This window comes from Trichosurus vulpecula (genome assembly GCF_011100635.1).
Source record: "Trichosurus vulpecula isolate mTriVul1 chromosome X unlocalized genomic scaffold, mTriVul1.pri SUPER_X_unloc_1, whole genome shotgun sequence".
In the NCBI taxonomy this organism is placed as follows: Eukaryota; Metazoa; Chordata; class Mammalia; order Diprotodontia; family Phalangeridae; genus Trichosurus; species Trichosurus vulpecula.
The window spans coordinates 5764612-5789324 of NW_023494377.1; the positions used below are offsets into that span (position 1 = coordinate 5764612).

The following is a 24713-nucleotide window of genomic DNA, read 5'->3' on the forward strand; positions in this document are numbered from 1 at the left end:
TGAGTTCAAATCCCACCTCGAGTTTTTATTAGTTGGGGGACCTTAGACAACACCCTTCACATCCCTGGGCCTCAGTTTCCTTGTCTGCAAGATGAGAAGATTGGACCAAATCAGGGCTTCTTAACATCTGTTGTCAAAGATCTCTTGGGCCATCAGGCTGGTGAAGCCTACAGGCCTTTTCTCAGAATTATGATTTTAAGCAGAAAAAGTGAAAACCAGAGGATTACAAAGTAAAGAAATTCTATTGAAATAGACTTATTAATACATCAAATAAAAAACTTCAAAGAGTCATGGTCAAGAACTCCTGGACTACATGACCTCTGAGAGCCTTTCTCATCAGCCATCAAGGCTCTTCTGTGTGACCTTGGACAAATCATTGCCCTGGGCCTTCAGGGGGCTGGACTAGCCACCCTTCAGGGCCCCTTCTAGCTTGGGATCTTGGAACAGACCCACAGAAATACACAAGCAGAACAAACATACACAGAGGAGCATGCACAGACACATAGAAACCCATAGAGAAATGCACACAGACACAAACGCAGAGACACAAAAAACACATACATAGATACATTCACACACATACATACAGACCCACAGAAGCACACAAGCAGAACAAACATACACAGAGATGCATACATAGACACACAGAAACCCATAGAGAAATACACACAGACACAAACGCACAGACACAAAAATCACAAACATAGATACATTCACATACATACACACAGACCCACAGAAGCACACAGACACATATAGAACTCACAGACACACACATAGACAAACATAAACCCAGAAACACATGCAGAGAAACAGACACACAAATGCACACAGAAACACAAAGACATACATATTCATAAGGAAACACACAGAAATATACACAGATTCAGATATACATATGCACAGAGACATATTCATACAGACACACACACACACACATAGATAAACAGATGCATATATAGAAAAAACAATGACAAAAAAACACACACATAAAGACACACACACACATACCTAGACACAAAAAAACACACATAGATGCACAGAAACAAAAACATAAACACATAGAGAATACAGAAAATGGATACACTTATTCATAGACACACATATTCACAGGCAACATAGACACACAAAGAAACACATACAACACGTATTCACAAAGACACACATAGATATGCACAGAACCACACAAAGAGACAGAGACAGACATATACATAGAAACATACATAGACACACATATTGACACAGAGACACACAAAGAAACCTAGACATACACACAGACATAAACATAGATACGCAGAAACGTAGCAATTCACACAGAAACACATATTTACACATAGACACACAGATATATGAACACACAGGGACACAGAGAAACACGCATAGAAATACACAGGCACACACACACACAAACATATATACACACATACGCTCACATGCTCATACACAGATATGCAGATACCCCCACACAGACATACATACACACATATACTCTTGCACACACACACACACACACACACACACACACACACACACAGGTTTTTCCTGACACCCTAAATACGACTCTCTGTCCTTCCTTGTTTTGCCCTCCAGGGCCAAGCAGAATGAGGCTAATCCCCCTTCCACCATCATGTGCCTCCCCTCTCCCCCAAAGCCCTTCTTTGGGTTCCATCTTCACACAGCATGGCCTCCAACCTTCTCATAAGCCTGGCTGCTCTCCTCAGGCAGCTCTCCAGTTTGTCAATGGACCCGTTTAGATGTGGGTGCAGTACAGTGATGTCCAGCAGGACTATGCTCTCCATCCTTCTGGCTACCAGGCCTCCCTGAATGTAGCCTAAGTGACTTTTTTTTTGGTTGCTACATCACACTATTCACTTGCTGAGTTGGTGGTCCACTAAGACCCCTCAGATCGACCTCTAACACAAAATGCTCTCTAGCCTGTGCTTATAAAATTCTTCTTTTGAATCCAAGTGCAGGACTTCACATTTATCCCATATGTGTTTCAATCTGAAACCCACAAGCGCAAGAAGGGCTGGGCCCCAGGGCCCAGTAAGCATTCTTCTCCTTTGGCCATGGGACAGTTGACAACCATGTTCCCTCATCTTCCTTTTGCCCTCCCAGTCACCAACTTCCTGCCCCACTTACCCGGTAGAGAAAGCTCTCTGCATGGAAGTGGACGGTGTGCAAGTCAATGTCCTGGCCCATGGCCAGCATGTACCAGCCCACTCGCTCTCCCTGGTACATGGTCAGCCCCCTGAGGTTGGCATACAGCTTCCCATTGATGGCTGCAAAGAAGGAGGAAAGGCTCTGCTCTTCACCCTTTTCTCTCCATTCTGTTGCCTCCCTTGCAGCCCATCCTCTCACATCTGGACCATTCCAGACTCCCTGTGCCCTCGGCTCCATCCCCCACAGGTGGCTGGTGGCGTCTGCCTTAGATAAACACCATCACAATATCCTGGCCCTCTTGGACGAAGATTTTTTATAATGGTTCATGTGTCTCCAGCGTCCTAGAGCTTACAAAGGGTTCTATGTCAAGCCCTGTCACCCTCATATCTATACTTGGTGCCTCCACTTCCTTTCCCCTCCATCCTCAGTCCTTCATGATCTGGCTTCGGTCACCATCATGCAGTAGGCTGGGCTCTCTCCAAAGGTACCACATCTAGCTGCCACCTTTCCAGGCTCAGTGTTCCCACCCTCTCTCCACCTTTGGTGCCTCCTGGAAACTCGCCCCTCTCTGGGCTTTCATGGCCCTGCTCTCTCCTGCTTCTCCTCCTGCCTCTCTGACTGCTCTTCCTCAGTCTCCTTTGTGAGCTTTTGCCCCCCCCCCCGTGTCACGCCCTGTAACTGTGGGTATCCCCCAAGGCTTAATCCTGGGGCCGTCTCATCTTCTTTGTCTCTCGGTGATCTTCATATCTCTCACATATTCTACCCTCTTGGCCTCTAAAACCATATAGATCCAGCCCTAATCTTGTTTCTGAGTGCTGGTTTCCCATCACCTCATGGTGACATCAGTCATCCTCGAGAATGAAGGACAAACATCGACCAACTTGGCCATTTCCAACTGGATGGCCCATGGGCAGAACTCATTCTTTCTTCCTAAACTTCGTAAGTTTTGTTCTTTGACCTTAGAGTCAGCCTTGGCTCCTGCTCCTCCCCGCCCACAAACACAGCTTGTCACCTACTTTGCCTCCCCAACATCTTTGGCATGGGTTCCCTTCCTCCACTCCCAGAAGCACTAATCAAGGTTCTACCCTCCCTGTCCCTGGCCTCAACTATGGGCTCCTTGCATCAGGCCTCTCTCCCATCCAATCCATCCACCACGTGGCTGTCAAAGTGATAATCCCAAAGCATAGAGGGGGTCATTCCACTCACCTGTTGAGAAGTCTCAAGGGTTCCCTATTGCCTCCAAGACTGCACACAGACTCTCCTCTCTTGGACATTTTAAGCCCTTCACAACCTGGCTCTAACCACATTGGAGTACCACAGCGGCAGGGAGTCAAAGGATATGGGTTCTAATTCTGGCTCCACTACCTACCACCTGTGAGAGCCCTTCTGAGCTTCAAGGTCTCTTTTATAAAAAGAGGGGGTTGGGCTAGATGCCCTTCAAGTTTCCTTGCAACTCCAGTGCAATGAGCCCATGAGCCTCCCTCTGTTACATATGCCTCCCCTTTATGTATTCCATAGGCCAGCCAAAGCAGCCTCACGTTTCCTCACGTGAGATGTTTCATCTCCTGACTCCAGGTGCTTGCCCATGCTGAACCCCATGTCTGGAGTGTACTCCCCTCCTCAACACCACCTTTTAAGGTCTCTAGCATCTTCCATAGTTCTGCTCCAATAGCCCCTTCTATGTGAAGCCTTCTCTGATCTCCCAGCCGCCCATGTCCCTGCCCTGAAGTTAGTTTGTATTTCCTTCATATATGCCGTGTGTATGGTACATGTATGTATCGTGTTCCTGACAGAACCTAAGCTCCTCGAGGGCAGGCACTGTTTCGTTGTTATTTTGCACTCCAATGCCAAGTACAGGGTACACAGTCAGCACCTGATAAGTGATTGCTGAGTAACAAACGTCTTCATTCTCTCAGCCCCACCATGGGAAATACAGTTATCCCTTCCACATCACGACTTTCCCCACTGGGGCTTCAACATATCATGGGTTGGCATAAGAAATTCAACGGGAATCCTTGGGGAGTATTGCAGAAGCTACAGATGACAGGCTAAGGTCAGCGGACGACCCAGAGCCTATGAGCCCACACTTAACCCAAATTGCACACGAAGGTACTGGAAACACCCCATAAAAGACAAAGAAAAAAGTAAGACTTTTTTCTCCAATACAAAGGGAGGGCTGAAACCTTTTAGGTGGATCTCCCAGCTCGAGAGGGCACCATGCCCCTAAGTGCCAGGACATGCAAAGGATACCTGTAGTTCAGTGGTGAGATTCAAATAAATTAACAACCGGTTCTCCATGGAACCGAGGGGAGGTGCTGCCGCTGACGTGGAGGGCACAGGCCCAACTGATTCGCAGAACTCAACCTAAAATTAGGTACTGGTTCTGCTGAACCTGTGTAAACTGGGTGAATCCCACCACTGCATAGTTCCATTTTAGCAATTGGGGAAATGACGGTCCAAGAGGGGAAGCCATTGAAGGTCACAGCTAGTCAGTGGCAGAGCCAGAGGGTACTCAAAGCCTGGTCTTCTCATTCCAAGCCCAGTGTTCTGCCCCCTATCCTACACCACTTCTTTTCAACATCCCCCCACTACCTACTGGGCTACTGGGGCTACCTTCCCAGCAGGGAGCATTCCAGCCACCATGGCCATGCTTAGAAACTCAGTCCTTCTTCTCCCTTCTCTCCTGCGCCCCACCCCCACCCCCACCCCCAGCCAATTAGCAGCCAATTAAATACCACTTCTCAGGTACATTTATTGGGGAGATTCTTTTCCTTCCAACCATGTGTGAGTTGGACTAGACAAGCAACTCTGCCATTCTGGGGAGTCACCACTGATGGCATCTCTTACATCTGTCCCCTGCTTACCACCCACAGTTCATGTACTTACCACCTCTTGTCTCCTAATTGGTTTTAACTGCTTCCAACCTTGCTCTTCCCTATTTCATCCTCCATGCTGCCACCAAACCGGTGGGCCTATTTTTAGTTAACACGCTCCCAAAGCAAGCGCTGAACTGATCCCCTTGATCCACTTCCGACCATGGCTTTATCCCTGCTCAAACACTTTGTTGGCGATCAAACAGAAACTCTCAAACGTGGAACTGAACTCTCCACAGCTGGGTTCAGGCCTGCCTCAGAGTCCTGTCTTACATCACTCCCCTTCAGATGAGCTCGGATATTGCCAAACTAAACTACCAGACGTTCCCTGAACTCCATGGGCATGCCATCCTCCACCTTGGGGGCATGCCATCCCCCACCTCAACGCACTTCTGCACACCATGCCTCATTCCAGGAGTGCCCTTCCTCCCTTGCTCTGCCTCAAAATCCTGTTGCTCCTACAAGGCTTAGCTGTCAGTCACCCCCTATAGGGGTGGCACTTTCCCAGCCCCCACAGGCCATGGATACTCTCCCTCCTCAGTCCTCCCTGCCTCACACTCACCTGCATGGTATACACATACCCTTGTCACCCATTGAAGGTGAGCTGGCTGAGGGCAGGCTTGTCTCTTTTGTACATTTGGCTCCCCAGTGTCACAATGGTGAATTGAATCAAACTGAATTCAAAGCCCTTCAACAGGCTACCTTCCAGCCTGATCTCCAATGATTCCTCGACATACTTCAATCAGGGGGTCACCCTACACACAGCAGGCTGGAATACCCCTCCCCTTCTCCGTATGTATTCAAGCCCTGCCCCTCTATGGAACCTAGTGAAGACCCCTACATAGAACAAGCACTCAATATATGGTTGGGCAATGGAATGAATTAATGAGTAAACAAATGAATGAGTGAACGAATGAATGCCCTAACCAACTCTTTACCTCTTGAGGCAGCAGAGCATTGGATTTAAAGCCAAAGAACATGGGTTCAAACCCTAACTGTCATTCCTTGCCATGTGACCTCGAGTAAGTCCCTCAATGCCACATCTGCAAAATGGGAATCATAGATTGAGAGCTGGAAAGGCCCTTCAGAAGACATCCAGTCCAACCCCTTCATTTTACGTAGGAGGAAACTGAGACCTGGAGAAAGGGATTTGAACCCAGGCCCTCTGAATCCAAATCCAATGTTTTGTCCTACCCACCACATTATTAGGTCTTAAGGACCTCTTTTCATCACATCAGTGCTACCTTCTCAATACTTACCAATCAAACTGACACTAGCATCACTTCAGGAAGGGCCATGGATGAAGGGATGACCCTGTGACCTCCCCCACTCCCCAGACCAAGACTCCCTTCCATGATCACCCTTCTCTTTGGGTGAAGAGAATGACAGTGTCTATGTCCTTGCTTTGGTATGGGAATCGCCAGGCCTTAGCACAGTGCTTGGTTCACAGTGTTCATTCATTCATTCATTCATCCATTCATCGCCCCCTCCCCCCATCCCTTGTGGTCTTATCTCATCTCCTTTTCTCTCCAATCAGACTCTAAGCTCTGAGGGCAGGCTTATTCTTCTCTATATACCGCATAGCTTCCAGCCTCAGCCATACAGCATGATATAGTGAGACACAGCCCAGTGGAAAGAGAATGGGGCTGGAAATCATGAGACCTGGGTTCTAATCGGAGCTTTAGAGCTTATGAAGCTGTTTGGGTAAGTCACCTGACCTCCATGGCCCTCCATTTCCCTTCTGAAATGAGAGGGATTTGGACTAGCTGGTCTCCAAGGACCTGTCCAGGCCTCCATCTGGGAGCCAATGTGGGACCCTGGGGAACTTCCTTTGCTTCTCCAGGTCTGAGTTTCCCCCTCTGTCCAATGAGTGGATTAGACTAGCTGGCCCCAAGGACCCATGTAGCTTGAACATTCTATGATTGAGACCTTTTCCACCTGTGTGTTCCTGAGGTTCTCTGGTTAGTGTGCATGACTGGGCATGAGGCAGCTGGACCTGAGCTAGGCCTTCAGGATGCAAGCTCAGAAAGGAAGCTAGGCCTCACCACACCAGATGAACATCCAGGGTATGTAGAAGGGTCCTCTCCCTGCCAGGCCCCACCCTCCACTGCAAACACTGCGGCCTACAAACCATGCATCTTGTTGCTTTCTAGGAAGGTCTCATCTTGCAGGTTTCTGTGGCCTGAATCTTGGGGACCATGGGCTGCCACGTTCTCCTCTAGGTACCAAGACTGGTTCTCATCAAAGATTAGGAATAGTAGGGCAAAATCCCGGTCCACATCCCTTCGGGTCCCCGTGGCCTTGAGTGTCCCCTTCCGGCAGATGACCAGGGGCCCTACCAGGCCACTGTACATATCCTGGAAGAAAAAACAAGAGGGCTAGGGGTACCTCTCACCCCTCAGGTCTGGAGGGGAATAGGAGAACTTGGGACAAGTCAGGGCATTCATGGCATCAGGCTAACTGCTGCTACTCACTCTATGACCTTGGGCAAGCACCTTTCTCTCTAGGCCTTAGTTTCCTCTGCTGTAAAATGAGAGGGTTGGACTCCACGGTCTCTAGGAGTCCTACCAGCTTTAGAGCTAAGATCCTATCAGTGACTTTGGCCAAGTCACTTCTCCTTGGACCTCAGTTTCCATTTCTGTAAAATGAAGGGGTTGGACTAGATGGCCCCTGAGGTCCCTGCCAGCTCTAGGCCTAGGATTCTCTGTACCACATCATGTGAAGGGGCCCTTCTAGTGCTCGGTCCTCTGCTTCCCTGGCCTGGTCTGCCAGGCTCTACTCCAAGAGGGGCACAGACTCTCACCCTCATTGAAGACTGAGCCCATGGACCTTCTCAAGTCAGAGGCAAACAGGGAAGAGAAGCCAGGTCTCCAGACGCCCAGGCTCCAGCTCTTCAATGCAGCAGAAAACACCGGAGTTCAGAATATCCAGACTCCCCAGGCAGCAAAAGGCATGCCAGAAGCCCATGATGAGGACTCATGCACCCCTGCCCTTCCCCCGCCCTATCCTCACAAAGAGCCCAGCCAAAATTTACCTTGACAGGATCCACGTCAGAGTAATAGATCCAAGGGATGCAAGCTGAGTCGTTAGGCCCGGGGCCAGATCGTTCAGGGACGCTCCATTGGTACGTGATCACCTCACCTGGAGAGAGTCAGGGAGAACTCTCCAGCGAAGCTTGGCCAGCAGGTCCTTCCAAACCCAGGCCACCCCAGGCCAAGGCCGGGACTCTGACAACTGCTTTCCAACAAGCCAGGATCATGGCCATCATGTCCTTCCTTCTTCTGGTAGGCCCTTCTGGCCACTCCCTGTCTCTCCAAATTGTACCTGTCCTTCAAGGCCCACTGCCAACAGGAAGGCCCCTCTCCCACCCACCCCCCAGCCTCCTAACAGGGCTTATAAATCATGCAAATATCCACTACACCATCAATATATATGGAATTAAAGACTTAAAGAGAGGTCTTCCTGACTGTGAGGTCAATTCACTATCTACTCTGCTATACTAGGGGCATGTGTGTGTTTGTGTATGTGTGCACGTGCACACACACATGTGCTTCCTTTTCCAATAGAATGTAGAGGGCCCAGACTGTCATTCAGTTTTGTCTTTCTGTTTTCAGAACAGTATCTCACACACAAATCAACATGCCAAGGATCTATGATTTCCTAGATGTTGGAACTCCCAGGGTAGGAACTCCCTCCATAGGATACAGAATGCACCTCAAGCCTTAGGATCTTCCCAAAGCTCAGAAGGAAACTTTGGTAGCATGCTCAGAGGTCACAAAAGCAGAAAGCGTTTTAGGCAGGATTCAAACCCAGATCTTCCTTTCTTTCCAAGCTTGCAATGATCCTGGTGCCATGGTCTTATAATACATATAATACATAATATGTATTTAGTAAACTTCTGTTGAATTGAGGTATCCAAAATGGCCGTCAGTTACTCAATCCAGAAGCACTGATGAGCTAAGCAGATGGATCCAAGGGAAAGGAAAGACAGCCCTGTCCTCAAGGCACTTACATTCTAATGGTAGAGACAATGGGTACATATGTGTGTATTGTGTGTGCATTATGAGGTGGGTATATATGCATGAGAGAAAGAGAAAGACAGAGAGACAGAGAGAGACAGAGACAAAGAGAAGGAGAGGGAGAGACAGAGAGAGACAGAGACAGAAACAGAGAGAGAGAAAGACAGAGAGACAGAGAGAGAGAGAGAGAGAAGATGGAAGGTGATCTACAAGGGGGAGGCACTAATGGCTGGGGACACCAGGGAGGACTTCCAGCAGAAGGTGGCATTTGAGCTGAGTCTTGAAAGAGCTTAGGGATTCCAAGAGATGGGGGCAAGAAGGGAGTATATTACAACATGCACAAAGACCCAGAGATGGAGGCTGGTGCACCAGAAGGCAGGCCAGAGTGGTTGAATCATGCACAGAGTAGGCAAGGTGTAAGGCTGGAAATCTCAGAAGGGCCCAGGATGGGAGGGGCTTCCTATTGGACCCTCGAGGTGATGGGGGCCCTTGAAGTTGGCTGAGCAGGGACTATGGTATTTCATGTAGGAACATCTCATGGCATGTTAGGATCTCAGAGTTGGTTGGGCTTCCCAGCGGCCTCAGGTCCAATGCAGACCTTAGCAGAAAGCCCTTTTCCAAAGTTTCCAATAGGACTGTTTTTTTCACTTGAAAACTTCCTGAGACAGGCAATCTAGAACTTCCCAAGGTGGCCCACTGTACCTGGAGAGAGTTCCAATTACCAGGGAATTTTTACTGAAGCCCTCAGCCTCTAAATCAGTTGCTGTTTACCTTCCTCCTCTCTGAATCCAAGCAGGGAAAATCAAATCCCTTTTCCCCACTGGAGATCCCACAAGGGACTATGTCCGCCCAGTCTCGGACTATAAGTACCTTAGTAATATCTTCTATCTGAAAGAGCTTGGAATGTTTATCCTAGCAACCAGTAATTGGATCACAGATATTCAAAGCTGGAAGGGATGTTTAAGGACATCAAATCCAACCCCCTCATTTTACAAATGAGGAAATCAAGGCCCAGAGAGGTTATGTAACTTGGTGGATTTGAGCACAAATCCCTTGACTCTACCCACTAGGCTTCCTCTCCAGGCTAAGATGGCTGCCTAAGGGTTGAGATTAGCCTATGGCTAAGTAAACAAATGTTACTCTGAATTAAGCTATGTGACCCATCATGGACATGAACCCACATTCTGGCCTCATTTGTATGAGGATCCAACTGACCTGAGGAAAAAAATCCAAGGCCCAGTCTGGACCAGTTATCCCAGTCTCTGAGAACATGGAAAGGGGCCTAAGAAAGACAGGGGCCCAAAATAAGGGTGCTGCCAGTACAGAGCCCCCAGAATAACCCCACTCACCAGGCTCAGCTGGCTGCACTGAGCCCGCCCCCTGCTCCAGTACCCCATGGGCATGAACAGAGTAGGGGCGGCTGGCATTGTTCTTGAATACCACAGTCAGGATATCGCCGATCTCTCCCCGGATCAGTGGTCCTGGTGAGAGGGAGAAGAGCACAGGGCTGCGTTTATGGATCAAAAAGAAAAACTGAGAATCAAGGAACAGCCTGAAATGGGCTCAGGCTTCTCCAGCTGCCAGGCCTCGTAGGAAGGGTGCAGAGACGGAGCATTCTTTTCTCTGATTCTAAATCCAGGGATAGAAAGGGTCTAAGGCCGGGGTCAACAAACTATGGCCTGGCCTGTGGGCCAGATCATTCTAGCCAAAGAGCTGCAAATGTTTTTTTATATTTTTGAAAACAATAAAACTTTATTTAAAAGTGTAAAAACAAAACCTAAAAAACCTAGGCCATACGGAAGCAGACAAGGGAAGGATTTAGGCTAGAGTCTTGCCCTTACATTTAGCAGGAGGGGAGCCCACCTGCTCAGGTGTGGGGCAAGGAGAGCAAAATCCTTCGGATTCCAGTCACATCACCCAATACTTATTGTATGCTCCCTAAAATGTCTATGGAGATAAGGCCTGTCTCCAAAGGGAGAGGAAATATGGATAGAAAAGGTCACATCTTAAAAAAATTAGAGAAAATAACCTTTTATAAGTGAGAGTTCTCAAGTAAACAAGGGAGAAATGAGACAAGCAGCACCATCAACAAGCATTTATCGAGTATTTGCCAGGCCCTGAGCTAAGTGTAGGAGAGCCAAGGAAAGGCAAAAGAGTTGGTGGCTCAGTGGAGAGAGAACGCACTGGGCCTGGAGTCAGGAAAACCCAAGTTCAGATCCAGCCTTGGACACTCCTAGACAAGTCAGTTCACCTCTGCTTGCCTCAGTTTCCACATCTGTAAAATGCAGATAACAATAGTTGTTGTGAGGATCAAACGAGATCATATTTATTAAAAAAAATGCTTAGTACAGTGCCTGGAACATAGTAGGTGCTTAATAAATGCTAGCTGTCATTATAATTCTTCACTAGATATTTACTAAATGTTCATTAAAATTAGTAGACAACTAGGTGACTCACTAAACAGAACTCAGGGTTTGGTGTTAGGAAGGTCTGAGATCAAATCCAGCCTCGGATACTCCCTAGTCGTATAGCAGCCATCTTGCTAGGTTGTCATGAGGATGAAATGAGATATTTGTAAAAAAGAGCTTAATACAGTGCCTGGTGCATAGTAGGTGCTTAATAAATGCTAGTTGTCATTATAATTCTGTAGTAGATGTCTACTAAGTGTTCACTGAATTGATTAGGCAGCTAGGTTGCTCAGTGGCTAGAGACCTGGGCCTAAAGTCAAAAAGTCCTGAGTTCAAAACTCAACTCAAGATACTCTCTGGCTGTGTGACCGTGGACAAGTCACTTAAACAGTTTGCCTCATTTCCTTCAAGTATAAAATGAGGATAATAATAGTAGCTAATTCCTAACGTGATGGTGGGGATTGAATGTAAAACGTGCTTAGCACAGTGCCTGGCACATAGTAGGTTTGTCAAAAGGGCTTAGCACAGTGCCTGGCCCATAGTAGGTTTGTCAAAAGTGTTTAGCACAGTGTCTGGCACATAATAAATGTTAGCTGTTCTTATTAGAAGGAAGGTAAACTCAATAATTAATGGGGTCCAGATGGGCTCCCTCCACACAAAGAGGCCGAAGCAGCCAGTCGGGAGTGGTCACCAGAGCAAATGGTTTTTGTAACTCTTTTTCTTTGTTACAAGCTAGAGTTCATTTTGGGGAGCGGGGAGTGAGGAGAGGCATTTCCAGAAATGACTAGTGTAATATCAGAAGGCTTCGACGAAAAGTGTTTTTAAAAAAATAGTAAGCAGTAGCCTATGTGCCAAATTAGAAGGCGGGCTGGGCAGCCGATGTATGGTCCAGCTCTGTGGCCTGGTCAGAGGGAGGGCGGAAGGGAGGAAGGAAGGAAGATTTATGAAGCACCTACTATGTGCCCGGCACCATGCTAAATATCTGACCCTCACAACAACTCTGAGAGGTAGGTACTGTTATGGTTCTCATTTTACAAATGAGGAAACTGAGGTACACAGAAGTTAAGTGACTTGCCCAGGGTCATCCAGCTAATAAGTGTCTAAGGCTGGATTTGAACTCACATGTCCCTGACTCCAGGTCTGGCGCTCTATTTAATGAGCCACCTAGATGAGTAGGTGTCCAGCTGCCTCTGAAGAAATCTCAGACACCCTTTCCTCTTAACTAGGTGCAAATGTTGGCACCACAGACCCCATTTGGCCTTAGATGAAGCCAGCTGTGCCTTAATCTGGTTAGGTCCTTTTTTCTTCCCCCCCTGTAATGTTAATGGGATACGAAGATCTTCCCCATCCATTAATAGCCTATGTGACCTGCTTTGAGCTCTGGCCCAGCTCACAGCTGTGATACATCCCGAGTCACATAGAGTCCGTTGGGGGAGGAGCTTGCTTATAGGAAGGCTTTCACACCTTTTGCTAATTTCTAATTAGGCACTGAGTAACAGGATTGTGATGCCTTCTGGATCTGAGAAATGTATATATACTCTGAGCTGGTACTTTGCTTTAGGGGCTCACTTATGAGAAGGACTTTGTGATTCCCTGGTCAAGACTCTGAGTTGCCACATGTTCAGACCCCGACTGCTCAGATGTAAAGGCTCTCTTGATCCAGTGCTGTATGTAAAGTGTGTAGCAATATTGCTTTGGTTCAGGCAATTACAGCCCTGTCTGTTGGTCTTTGTGCTAATTTCTCTGCTTCTATTTTCTCCATATTTTCTCTGCTCGTACTTTCTCCGATGTTCTGCATGCTGACCTGTCCCCTGAACTAGCAAATGTAATTAAAGAAGATTGTTGACCCCTTTAAAATTGCTTTCCTTTAAAAGAAGATTAAAGAACCTGTGCTAGCAGGCCATCCTGGGCCTGCCAAGGTGCTTGCTGTTACACCCCCCACCCCCGCCCCGGGCACAGGCTCCCAGCCTCAGATCAGGCTGCCAGAAAGGAATGGGTAAAGACAGGAGATGAAGTTGGTATGCTTACCCAGAATTCCCAAGTGCTCTTCTAGGCCAGTCCTTGGTTGGGGAGTCCTGAAGGTGCCATCACTATACTCCCTGTACACAGCTTTCTTATACCGAGAACCCAGGAGCCCATCTTCATTGCTCAGAAAGACATGGCCATAGCTGGGAAATCCAGAGAGTAGTCATCAGCTCCTGGCCCCCTGAGCACAGTGCAGCCCTTTGGGGGACAAAGTTTGTGGGGGGAGGGGCACAAGCTCATTTTTAGATGTAAGGAAGAACTCAGTCCCATACCACAGATGGAAAAACTGAGGCACAGAGAAGTGACCCTCCCCCTCCTACAGGTATACTCTGAGGGAAACAGAGAACAGGTTGCAGCTGCTGCCTGACCTGATCCCATCAGGGTCTCCTGCCACCTGCCCCTCTCAACTGCTCCCCATGCCCTGGGGAGGCAAGCCAATACAGTGGGAAGAACCTTGGCCTGGATGCCAGGAGAGTTGGCCCTGCCACATATTCAGCGTGTGACTTTGGGCAAGTTATCTCTCCCCTCTGAGTCTCAGTGTCCTCACCTGGAAAATGGGAATAACACCATATCCATCTAAAGGAAGAAAGTCAGACCAAAAGCTCTGAAACCTGTAAATCTAAGTAGTGAGAGTGGCAGACTAGGAGGCAGGAACTGGGCCTAATCCTGGTTCTGTCTGCTGCCTCCTCATCAGGTGTGTCCCCTTGGGCAAGTCCAAGCCCCCAGCAAAAACAAAAACCAGTGTGAGGTGCAGCTCTCCAGGAGAGCAGAGGATCTAGCTTCCAGCACACCCTGAGGGCAGGGGGTATATTGCAGTGACCTACAGGGAATGCTCCTGTCAGTGTCTGGTGATTGCTACAGATACCCAAGGCCCAAGAAGAGAAGGCCCAAAGCCTCAGGAAACAACTGTCCACTTCCCACTGGAGCCCAGAGAATTGAAATGTCCTTAGAAAGGACAAAGATGGCTTCGCCGTCCAAACAAAATGACAAAGAGGAATGCCAACTGGAGTCAAGAGGCCAGAGGATGGAAGTCACGAGGAGGAAGAGGCTGAAGAAGGAGCACAGGCTATGTGGGGCTAAATTAATAAGTAGGAGGATCTTCCCAAAGAGGAGGAAGTCGGCCCCTGCTGGTCCTCCAAGGAGTGTGGATGGGCAAGTGGGGAGAAGCTATGGGGTGAGAGATGCATGGCAAGAGGCAGAAGAAGGATGCCAATCAGTGGGCAGTGGCTCCCTGCCAAGGAAGACAACAAGCCATCTATTTGTTGACCTGCCTGTCACACCGGAGAGATCTGCTGTCTCCTAGAGACGTGCATCCTGGACATGGTGCCGAGCCTCCCAAGATTCATCAAGCCTCATTCACATGTTGCCCATATCTGGCTACTCAGGCGGGTGAAACCACTGGAAAGACTCGAGTTTTGCTAAAGTCCTTGGCAAGACACTCGAGACTCAAGACCTTGGGGCACAGGTGATGTTCTCTTCATTAGGATTGATGGATTGAAATTAAGACCATTCGGAGGAGAAAATATGACTTGGGAAGTGAATGGCTGGTTAGGATGTCATCTATGAGCAGGATTTGTATTTCTGGTTGAGGAAATGATGGGCTTTTGGTCGATAGATTGCCCCTAACTATTATACAAACACACATGGATATACACACATACATATATGTGTCTATGTATGTGTCTATATGTATATATGTGTGCGTATGTGTCTATGTGTGTGTATGTGTATGTGTGTATGTCTATACGTGTGTGCGTATGCATATGTATGTGTATATTTGTCTGGAGTCACGTGAACCTATTCACAAAGGCTTCAAACTGAAAGCAAACTCCCTACACACATCTGCCAGGCTTATTGCCATACAGTGTAGCAGCTACATGCCAACTTAGGCAAAATGGTGGTCAAGGCCCAGTAATTGGCAGAAGATAACACCTAAGAAAGGATGGAACAAGAAAGCCCAAAGGCATGAGCTCACATGGCTGTACAGACTCCCAAAGCGTGGCTGCTTCACAGAGGAACGAGAGACCCTCCCCCAGGGCGGTATATGTTGACGTGTTCTGTAGGTTTGGGAAGGCTCCAGAGGCAAGCAAGGATAAAAAGGCTCCCTGTGGCCTACAATTCAAAAGGAGAATTTAGCCCAGGAGGCGTGGGAGGCTTGCGGGAATGAGGTTCTGAAGACCTGAACAGGAACCATTCCCATGAGACCTAAAAGGTGAGCTGGGGGAAGTCTCAGGAAACTCGGCCCCCAGCCTAGATCTCTTAACAGCCATGTCTCAGAAAAAGAAGTGAAGGCAGATAACTGAGGCTGAATGAAAAAGTATGGCCTGGGCCTGCCAAAGGCTAAGCGCAGCTCGGCATGAATAGAGGAGCACAGCAAACAGGGCCGTTTCAAGAGTGCAGGAAGGAGTGGGGTCAAAGGGACGAGAGAGGGCCAGCACAACTACCTGGCCCTCAGAGGACATGCAGTCCAACTCCCTCATTTTACAGAGAAGGAAACTGAGGCCAGGGGAGGGGAAGGGATTGGCCTGTGGTCAAAGGACAGGGACAAGGGAAGGGAAGTGACTTGGCCAGGGTCACACAGCTAATAAGTATCTATTGCAGGATTTGAACCCAAGTCTTTCTGACTCCAAGTCCAGAGTTCAATGCCACAATGTTTCCTGTAGTTTTTTCTCCTGCCAAGGAAAATACTCTTCAGCCTAAGAAGGCCAGAACAAAAATGGTCAACAGGGAGGTGAAGCCTTCACTAAGTCAGTAGATCATATTGGTTGGTTCTTTGAAAGGTGGCAGAGGGTACTGAAGGGGCACAGACCAATGGCCGATTTTTCTAAAAGGAAAGATGCAGAAGTCCCCAGAGGGAGGCAGTGAACTCAGCTTTGCTTTCTGACAGAATGCTAAGATGTATTATTAAAGAGCCGTTATCTGGGCAGTTACAGAGGGAAATGTTAACACCAAGGGCGACATGACACGGTTTCACCAAGAACAAGTCACGCTAGATGCCTCATTTCCTTTCTGAGAGAGTTGCTAGCCCAGGAGATCAGGGAAATCCTGTAGACACTGCGTGCCTAGACTTCACCAAAGCATCTGATGGAGTTGTTCGTGCTGCCCTTGGGGCCAAGACGGATGTATGCCAAACGATGTAGCAGAGTTAGGCAGATTGGGTACACAACAAGGAATGCTCCATAGGGGCTGGGGACTCGCCACTGGGAGAGCTAGGACAGGGCCCTTCCCCAGCCCTGGGCTGCCATTCCCTCCTCTGAAAAAGGAAGGAGTTGGACTGCATGACCTCTGAAGGCCCTTTCTGCCCTAGCTCTAAGAGCCCATGATCGGACCCAATGAGGAGTCATTAATAGGTTCATGTCAACCTGAAGGGCAGGTGTCTCCAGCCTGTCTTTGAAGGGGAGAAGCGGGGAGACACACACACACACACACACACACACACACACACACACACACACACACAAACACAGAAATGAAGAAAATGGAAAAAAAGATATCAATTGAGTTTTTTTAAATCAAAAGATAAGATCGAATACTATCCTTTTTTCAATTCGATTCAAAAAGTCACGTAATAGGCGCTATGCTATACAAAGACAAAAACAAGAGTCCCTGCCCTAAAGGATTTTCCATTCTTGAGACAGATCTCATAACCCCCTAAGGTAGGTGCCATTATTATCCTCATTTTACAGAAAGGGACATTGAGGCTGAAAGCTGTGGTCCCTTCCTAGTTGTGTGATCCTGGCCAAGTCATTAAACAGCAGAACGTGAGATTGAATGAGACAGTATAGGTATAGGGCTTTGCAAACCTTAAAGCACTAGAGAAATGCTACTTGCTGTTCTACTGAGGGAAAAGGACTTGTACCCAAATAAGCATGACAAATATGACAAGTATGACAGTAAGGATGAGTGGAGAGAAAGATCAAGAGATGATCCAGTCTAGTGATATTCAAAGAGAGAGAGAACATTAATAGCTATAAGTATCAAGGAAGGTGTCACTCAGGTGGGGGCACCTGAATTTGATGAAAGAGACTGATTCTGAAAGGTGGAGATGGAAGTGTGTTCCTGGCATGTGACACAGCCTTTGCAAATGCATGAAGGAGACAAGGGAAGTATTATTCTCATTTTAGAGTAACTGCAGCTCTCTGAGACTCATTTTACAGGTGAGGAAACCGAGGTTCAGAGATATGCAGTCACTTGCCCAAGGCCACACAGTGAGTCAGTGGCCAAACCATGACATGAATTTCCAACTGCAACTCAATAAACACATTTTAGCACCTACTCTGTGCCAGGTATAGAGAAAGCACAAAATTTAACAGCCCTTTACTGCCCTCGAGGTGCTAACATTCTGTTGGAGAGGGCAGTATGAACACAGAAAAGTAAATGCAGGATCATTGAAGGAAGGAAAGGGTACTAACTCTTCCCAGAGGATGATGCACCTACACCAAGTCTTGAAGGAAGGATTTCAAGAGTCACAAAGAGAGAGAATATTTCAGGCACACAGAAATAGGAAGGCTGTGAAATGTACGGGGCTTGACTAGAATGGACAGTTCATGAAAGCCAGGTACATAAAACAAGGTGAAAAGGTCAGCTGAAGGCAGGGTGTGGAGCATATGAAATGTCAGACCAAGGAGTTTTAAAATTCCCCTAGAGGCACTAGGGAGCTACAGAGGAGTTTTGAGGAGGGGAGTGACCTGATCAGACTTAGACCTTGAGAGCATTACTTTGGCAGCTGAGTAGAAGATGGAGGGGCCAGGGGGGAGACTGGCAGGCAGAGCAGTTAGGAGGCTACTGGGATAGTCCAAGGCAGGCTGATGCCCCCCTGCTCTAAGGCAGTGGCTTAACTGGTGATGAGGTGGAGAAAAGGGGACAGATGCTGGAAATGTTGAGAAGGGAGGGTTGATAGGGCTTGGGAGCTGACTGGATCTGAGGAGGGAGAGAAAGAGAAGAGCCAAGGGCCAGTCAGGCTCAAAGTTGGAGTACCCTCAACAAAAATGGGCAAGTCTGGAGAAGGGGCAAAGTACATCTAGAGCTGGAAGGAACCTCACGGAAGCCAGAGTTCAGTCCCCTGCCCTCCCATGTTAGGAATGGGGACACTGAGGCTGGAGAGACTGTCCAAGATCACACAAAGAGTAAATATTAGAGGTGAGATTTGAATTCAGGTCCTGGCTGCAAACCAAGCATGCCCGAGAGCCAGACTCTACACTTGGCTGCAGAGATTTGGGAGGCAGAATAGACACGCTAGCTAGCTGAATCCATGAATGCCAAGCAGGTCGCCGAAGGTAAAGCAGGCCCAGATTAGAGCCTTGGGGATACCCTGCCGCCCCCACCCGCACCACAGAAGCACAAAGGAAAGGATGATTCACTCCGGGAGCCACCAGACAGGTGGGAGAACCAGCAGCCAACAATGGTACACAAATCAATGCATGTGGGCGGTTGACAGTGCTGAGAGCTACAGAGAGCACGGAAGACAGAGATGCAAGGTCATTGGGTTTCCAACGTAGGAAATCACTGGTGAGCATCAGAGGCTGGGGCACAAGCCAAACCTCCAAGGCGGGAAGGCGGGCCGTTGGCAGGGAAGTGGTGGCAACAGGAATGCATGATCTTTTCTACAAGTTTGGCAGTGAAAGGGAAGAGGGAGATGGAGGCGGAGAAACAGAGGTAGGTTTGTAAACAGTGGGGAAGAGACCAGGATAGAGGGAGACACTCAAGATGAGTGGGAGGAAGAGGCGATGGTTGGCAGAACAGCTGTGTATAGGAGCCAATTGACAACAGGTAATTATTAAGCACCTACTATGTGCCAGGCATTGAGGAGGATTCTAGGCATGGGGGAACGGTCTGTGGAAAGGCGGTGAGACTGGAGATGGCAAATAGGCCAGTCTGATTGGACCATAGAATGTGTGGAGGGGAGTCACATGTAACAAGTCCAGACAAGTGGGACAGATTGTGAAAGGCTTTAAATAGAGGTTAGGTTTGATCTTGGGGCAGCAAGGTGGCACTATAGTAGATAGCGCCAGGCCTGGGGTCAGGAAGACCTGAGTTTAAATTTGGCTACAGACATTTACTAGCTATGTGACCCTGGGCAAGTCACTTAACCTCTGTTTGCCTTGGAGGCAGCTAGGTGGCTCAGAGGATGGAACGCTAGGCCTGAAGTCAGGAGGACCTGAGTTCAAATCCAGCCTCAGATACTTACTAGCTATGTGACCCTGGACAAGTCACTGAACCCTGTTTGCCTCAGTTTCCTCATCTGTAAAATGAGCTGGAGAAGAAAATGGCAAACCACTCCAGTATCTCTGCCAAGAAAACCCCAAATGGGGTCATGGACAGTTAGACACAACTGAAAAAAGACTGAACAACAAAATATTTGATCTCAGAGATAATAGGGAGCTAGCAGAGAGCACTGAGAAGGAAAGTGACATGGCCAGCCTGAGCTTTCTGAATGTCACTGAGGCAGCTGTGTGCACAATGGATTGGAGAGTGGAGAGACTGGAGGCAAGGAGGCCACTGCAATGAAGCCAGAGGTAATGGCTGCATAGACGAGACACATTGTGGAGGAAAGGAACAAGATTTGGCAGCTGAGTGGATATGGGGCAAGTAAGAGAGAGGATCACGGAATTTGGGTTGGAAGGGCCCCAAACCCCAAAAGGCATTCCTACCCTCCCCCAGGACAAGGCCATCCTGCCCATGCTTGAAGGCCTCCAATGAGGGGGAAGCCACTCCATCCCAGGAGTCAAGACAGGCTGCTTTGCCCAATCTCCCAATCTCCCAATCTCCCCTCTGCTCCAAGATGATGGGGGCAGCAAGGGTCTAGATCAGAGGTGCCAAAGCTGAACCTGAATCATATTCAAACGTCATTGGGAAATGTTCACCAAAAGAAAAATACAATACAACATAGAGAATATTAATTTGTGGTTTTCTAAGTCAATATGAAGCCCCCAGGGATCCTTTTCTCTTTGAGTTTGCTATCACTGATGGTCTGAACAGCCACCAAGTGAATCCTGCTGTCAAGTCAGCTGGGGAAGAGGAGGAGCACTATGCAGCAGAGAAGGCCCAGTGGAAATGGAGGTCAGGCTCAAGTCAGGGGAGAGGAAGAACACTGTGCAGCTGGGAAGGCCCAGTGGAGACAGGGGCCAGGCTTGGGGAAAAGGAGCAATAGGAGGAAATCCTGGTGTGGAAAACCCCTCTACCAATGTACAGCAGCAACTGATCCTACCACCTCGTGGTTCTGGAGAGTTGTCGGGGTTCGTGCACCAAGAGGCAAAGTGACTTGGCCCAGGCTCCAAAGCTAGGTAGGTCTTCCTGAACTCCATCCACGTGGCCACCTGCCTCCAAGTTAAGCTTAGCTTGGACTCACTCTCCAACCAGACTGGCCTACTCTCTATCCTTCATCCTTAGGTCTGACCCTTGAAGCAGGGAGGACTAGTGCATGGAGGTCTGGACTTAAAGTCAGGAACACCTGGTTCAAATACAGTCTCAGATACTTACTACCTGTGGGACCCTGGACAGGTGTAATATTAATTAAAGTGAGACTTGTTTTCCCGTTTTCTATTTTAGAATACTAAAGTCTTACTAGGTGAAAAGCCCCATGCCCACACCCTTTTGCTGATTAGGTGTGAAGCTTTTGGGCCCTAAGAAGGGTATATAAACTCAGAGGTTAGCATTTTGTTTGGGGCTCTCACTCACTGGAAGAGTGTTGGCATGGAGACTCTGGGTAGCTGATGGAGCCGCCCGGCTTTGAAGAAAAATCAGATGTTGGTGCTTCTCTTTATGGTAACTATGTATGTGATGTCTTGATCAGACAAAGCCTGTCTGTTGAATTGTGTTATTTGCTCTGTTGATATTTTCTGTTTGTAATTTCTATTTGTACTTGCTCTGAAGTTCAGGGTGTTGGCTTCTCCCCCTGAACTAAGTAAATGATATATGTATGTTTGATTAAAGTGAGATTGTTTATCCCTTAAAGTTGCTTTCCTTAGAAAAGCAGATCAAAGAATCTGTGCTGGCAGCCCTCCTGTGTGCTGGTGTTGTTGGCCTTACACAGCCACAGTAGTGGCAAGCCACATTGTTGTTACAACAGGTCACTTCTGCTCTCTGGGCCTCAGTTTCTTCAACTGTAAAATGAGAAGGTTAGACAAGAGGACCTCTCAGATCCCTTCCAGCTCAAGGTCTAGGATGCTATGGGTGACCTTGGGAAAGTCCTTTCTCCCCCCTTGGCCTCAGTTTACCCATAGGTAAAATGAGGGATTTGGACCAACCGGACTCTGAGGTCCCATCCCCAGCTCTAGAACTTGGATCCTCTGTGTGACCCTGGGCAAGTCCCTTCCTCTCTCTGAGCCCCAGATTCTTCCTCTAGAACAAGGCTTCTTAAAGTTTTTCAACTTGCAACCCCTTGGTTGGCACCAGAATTGGTTGATGGCCTGATGGCATGTGCAGTGCAAAGTGCACACACTTTGTGTTCAGAACCAAGGCTGTAGTGAAACTGTGCAGGCACAACACAGGCAAGCATCACCAGAAACACCTCAGATTCATCATGCGTTTGATTGGTCGTTGCGTGTTCAGAAACCTTTTACTGCTACCAAAGTAATGGGCATGACTCCATATGGGGTCACGACCCCAACCCACAGTTTAAGAAGCGCTACTCTAGAAGACCTTTTCCCTATTTCTTAATGTCCTCTCAGTTGCTCTAAGGCCCAACCCAGTGCCCCCTCCTCCATGAAGCCCCCAGCTAGAAGTGACTTCTCCCTCCTCACCTTTCCCATGGTCCTCTGCTTGGCCCTCTCCCTGGCACTTATCTAAGTCTCCCCTAGATCACAGCTTAGTGGCTTCCCCTCACATCTCCGACCCGTTAAATAATAGCAAACACTTATATAGTGCCTACTGCGTGCCAGGCACTGAGATAAGGGCTTTTTTTACAAATATTATCTCATTGGATGTTCATAACAACCCTGGGAGGTAGGTGCTGTTGTGATCCCCAGTTTACAGAGGAGGAAACTAAGGCAGACAGAGAAAAAGTGACTTGCTCAGGGTCTGAGGCTGGATTTGAACTCAGTTCTTCGTGACTCTAGGCCCAGCATTCTGGGCACCATGGTGCCCCCTAGCTGCCCCTCCTTGAGGGAGGGCCAGGAGATCTTTACAACCCAGAGTCTAGCACTGTGCCCTGGTCCCTGGATTCTTCCTAAATGTTTGCCTTGACTTCCTCCCTTCCAGCAGGCCTCCTCACCTCTCCTTCTCTGATTGATTATGCCAGTTCGTCTCCCAACTTCGGTCAGGGCAATAATCCCATTCCACCTCCTCAGCCATGATGTAATAGGTGCGAGCTGCTTGGTAACGCGGCCGGGCTCCAGACCTGCTTCTTTGGCACCTGGAGACATTGTAGGATGCCTTCATTCCCGCCTGGAGGTGGCTGCCTTCTTGGCAGTAGATCTCAAAGGTCCCTGGGTGGAGGAAAGACACAGGGGAAAGACCTGCCTCAGAAGGCCATGCAAGAGGAGGTTCTGGGCAGGGATCCCTGGGAAATACAATGAGAAGGACCCTGACACTTACAGAGTGCTTCCTTGGCAATCCTCCCACGAGACAGGGAGAAGATATGTTAACTGGTCCCATTTTACAGATGGGGGAACTAAGGCCCAGAAAAGCTATTCCATATTAAGTGGGGAAGAAACAAAAGTAGAAAAAAAAGAAGAAAAGGAAAGGAAAAGAAAAAAGAAAAGAAAGGAAAGGAAAGGAAAGGAAAGGAAAGGAAAGGAAAGAAAAAGAAAAGGTACACCAGCATCATGAACAGAGGCATCGAGGTGTGAAATTGCATCTAGGGGCAGAGTGATTTGCTCAGTTATAAAATGGTCAGACCAGCACTCCAAACCCAGTGGTGCTCTCCACTATACAACACTGCCTTTGTCAGGTAGCCATCCCCTAACAAGAGGGAGAGAGACAGAGACAGAGACAGAGAGACAGAAACAGAGACAGAGAGGCAGAAAGGAGAGACGGACAGACAGACAGACACAGAGACAGAGACAAAGAGAGACAGAGAAAGAGAGAGACAGAGAGAGAGACACAGAGACAGAGAGAGAGAGACAGAGAGAAAGAGAGAGACAGAGAGAGAGACTGAGAGAGAGACAGAGAGACAGAGAGAGAGACTGAGAGAGAAAGAGAGAGACAGAGAGACAGAGAGAGAGACTGAGAGAGAGACAGAGAGACAGAGAGAGAGACAGAGAGAGAGAGAGAGAGAGAGAGAGAGAGAGAGAGAGAGAGAGAGAGAGAGAGGATGGAGTGGGGGAGGGAGAGGGAGAAGGGGTCTGAGCATGATGTTATGAGCAAAACAGGGTGGAGTTGGGGAAAGGGTCCCCATGGAACAGGGTCCACCAAAGGTCTGGGGGTTGGGGTGGGGGAGTGGAGGAGTGCTCCACGAAGCTCTCGGTGGAGGGCTCGGCTCCGAGCCTTGGTCTCTGGCCAGCAGTGGCCCAGTGGGAGCCCAGCAGGAAGCTCCAGAAGGACCCCTCCAGCTCTGGCCTCGAGAACTCATCTTCCTCATTTGCCTGTGTGCCGGGAGCTCTCCAACCGACCAAGTCAAGCCAGACAGCTGCACATTCCATTGTGACAGCTCGGAATTGGCCCTCCATGGAGCTCTAAGGATGGAATGAGGACTAAAATCTGACTCGGTCAAATGTTCCACGTCAGAGGTTCAAGATCAGAGGACACGGGCCGGACAGACACTCATTCTCTTTCATTCCTTGGCTCCTCAGCTTGAGTCTGTGATGGCTCCCCACTACCTGTGCAGTGATGTCATATGGGGGACTAGGGGACCTGGCCTCCAATTCCACCTCTGCTGCTTTCTATCTGTGTGACCCTGGCCAAGTCACTTCTCTGGGGACCTGGGTCTCTTCCTCTGTAAGAATGAAGCAGTCAGAGAAGATCTCTCTCATGTCTCTGCTCACTGGTCCACATGCCAGTTCTGACAAGTCAGGTGGGAACACTGACCACTAACCCAGCCCATTCCTGCCCCCCAAACCTGCCTGCTTTCTGTCGGCAGCCTTGGGGCCACCCTCACACTCACGTGGGGGCCTGGCCTTGTTTCTATCTTACATTCATCCTCCTTTCTCTAGACTCATTGTTCAAGGCCTCTCCTGGGCCAGGGTGGCAGCAGCCTCCTCACGGGTCTCCCTGCCTCAAGTCTCTCCTCATTGCACAAGCTGCTGACATGCTTTTCCTAAAGCATATGGCTGATGTCCCCCTTACTC

The 24713-nt window shown here is 48.6% G+C and overlaps 1 protein-coding gene across 1 annotated transcript in view; it reads right to left on the bottom strand.

The window, feature by feature from the left end:
- Window positions 1-1983: 1983 nt before the first annotated feature.
- HEPH (hephaestin) overlaps window positions 1984-24713 on the bottom strand; it is a 70082-nt gene continuing 47352 nt past the window's right edge. Inside the window, exons 14-20 of the mRNA XM_036740425.1 lie at window positions 22700-22913; window positions 13492-13631; window positions 10405-10536; window positions 8071-8177; window positions 7168-7393; window positions 2143-2282; window positions 1984-2004 (exon numbers count right to left, since the gene is read on the bottom strand). Of these exons, the coding sequence (XP_036596320.1) occupies window positions 1984-2004; window positions 2143-2282; window positions 7168-7393; window positions 8071-8177; window positions 10405-10536; window positions 13492-13631; window positions 22700-22913 (980 nt within the window). The remainder of the gene's footprint in view (window positions 2005-2142; window positions 2283-7167; window positions 7394-8070; window positions 8178-10404; window positions 10537-13491; window positions 13632-22699; window positions 22914-24713) is intronic.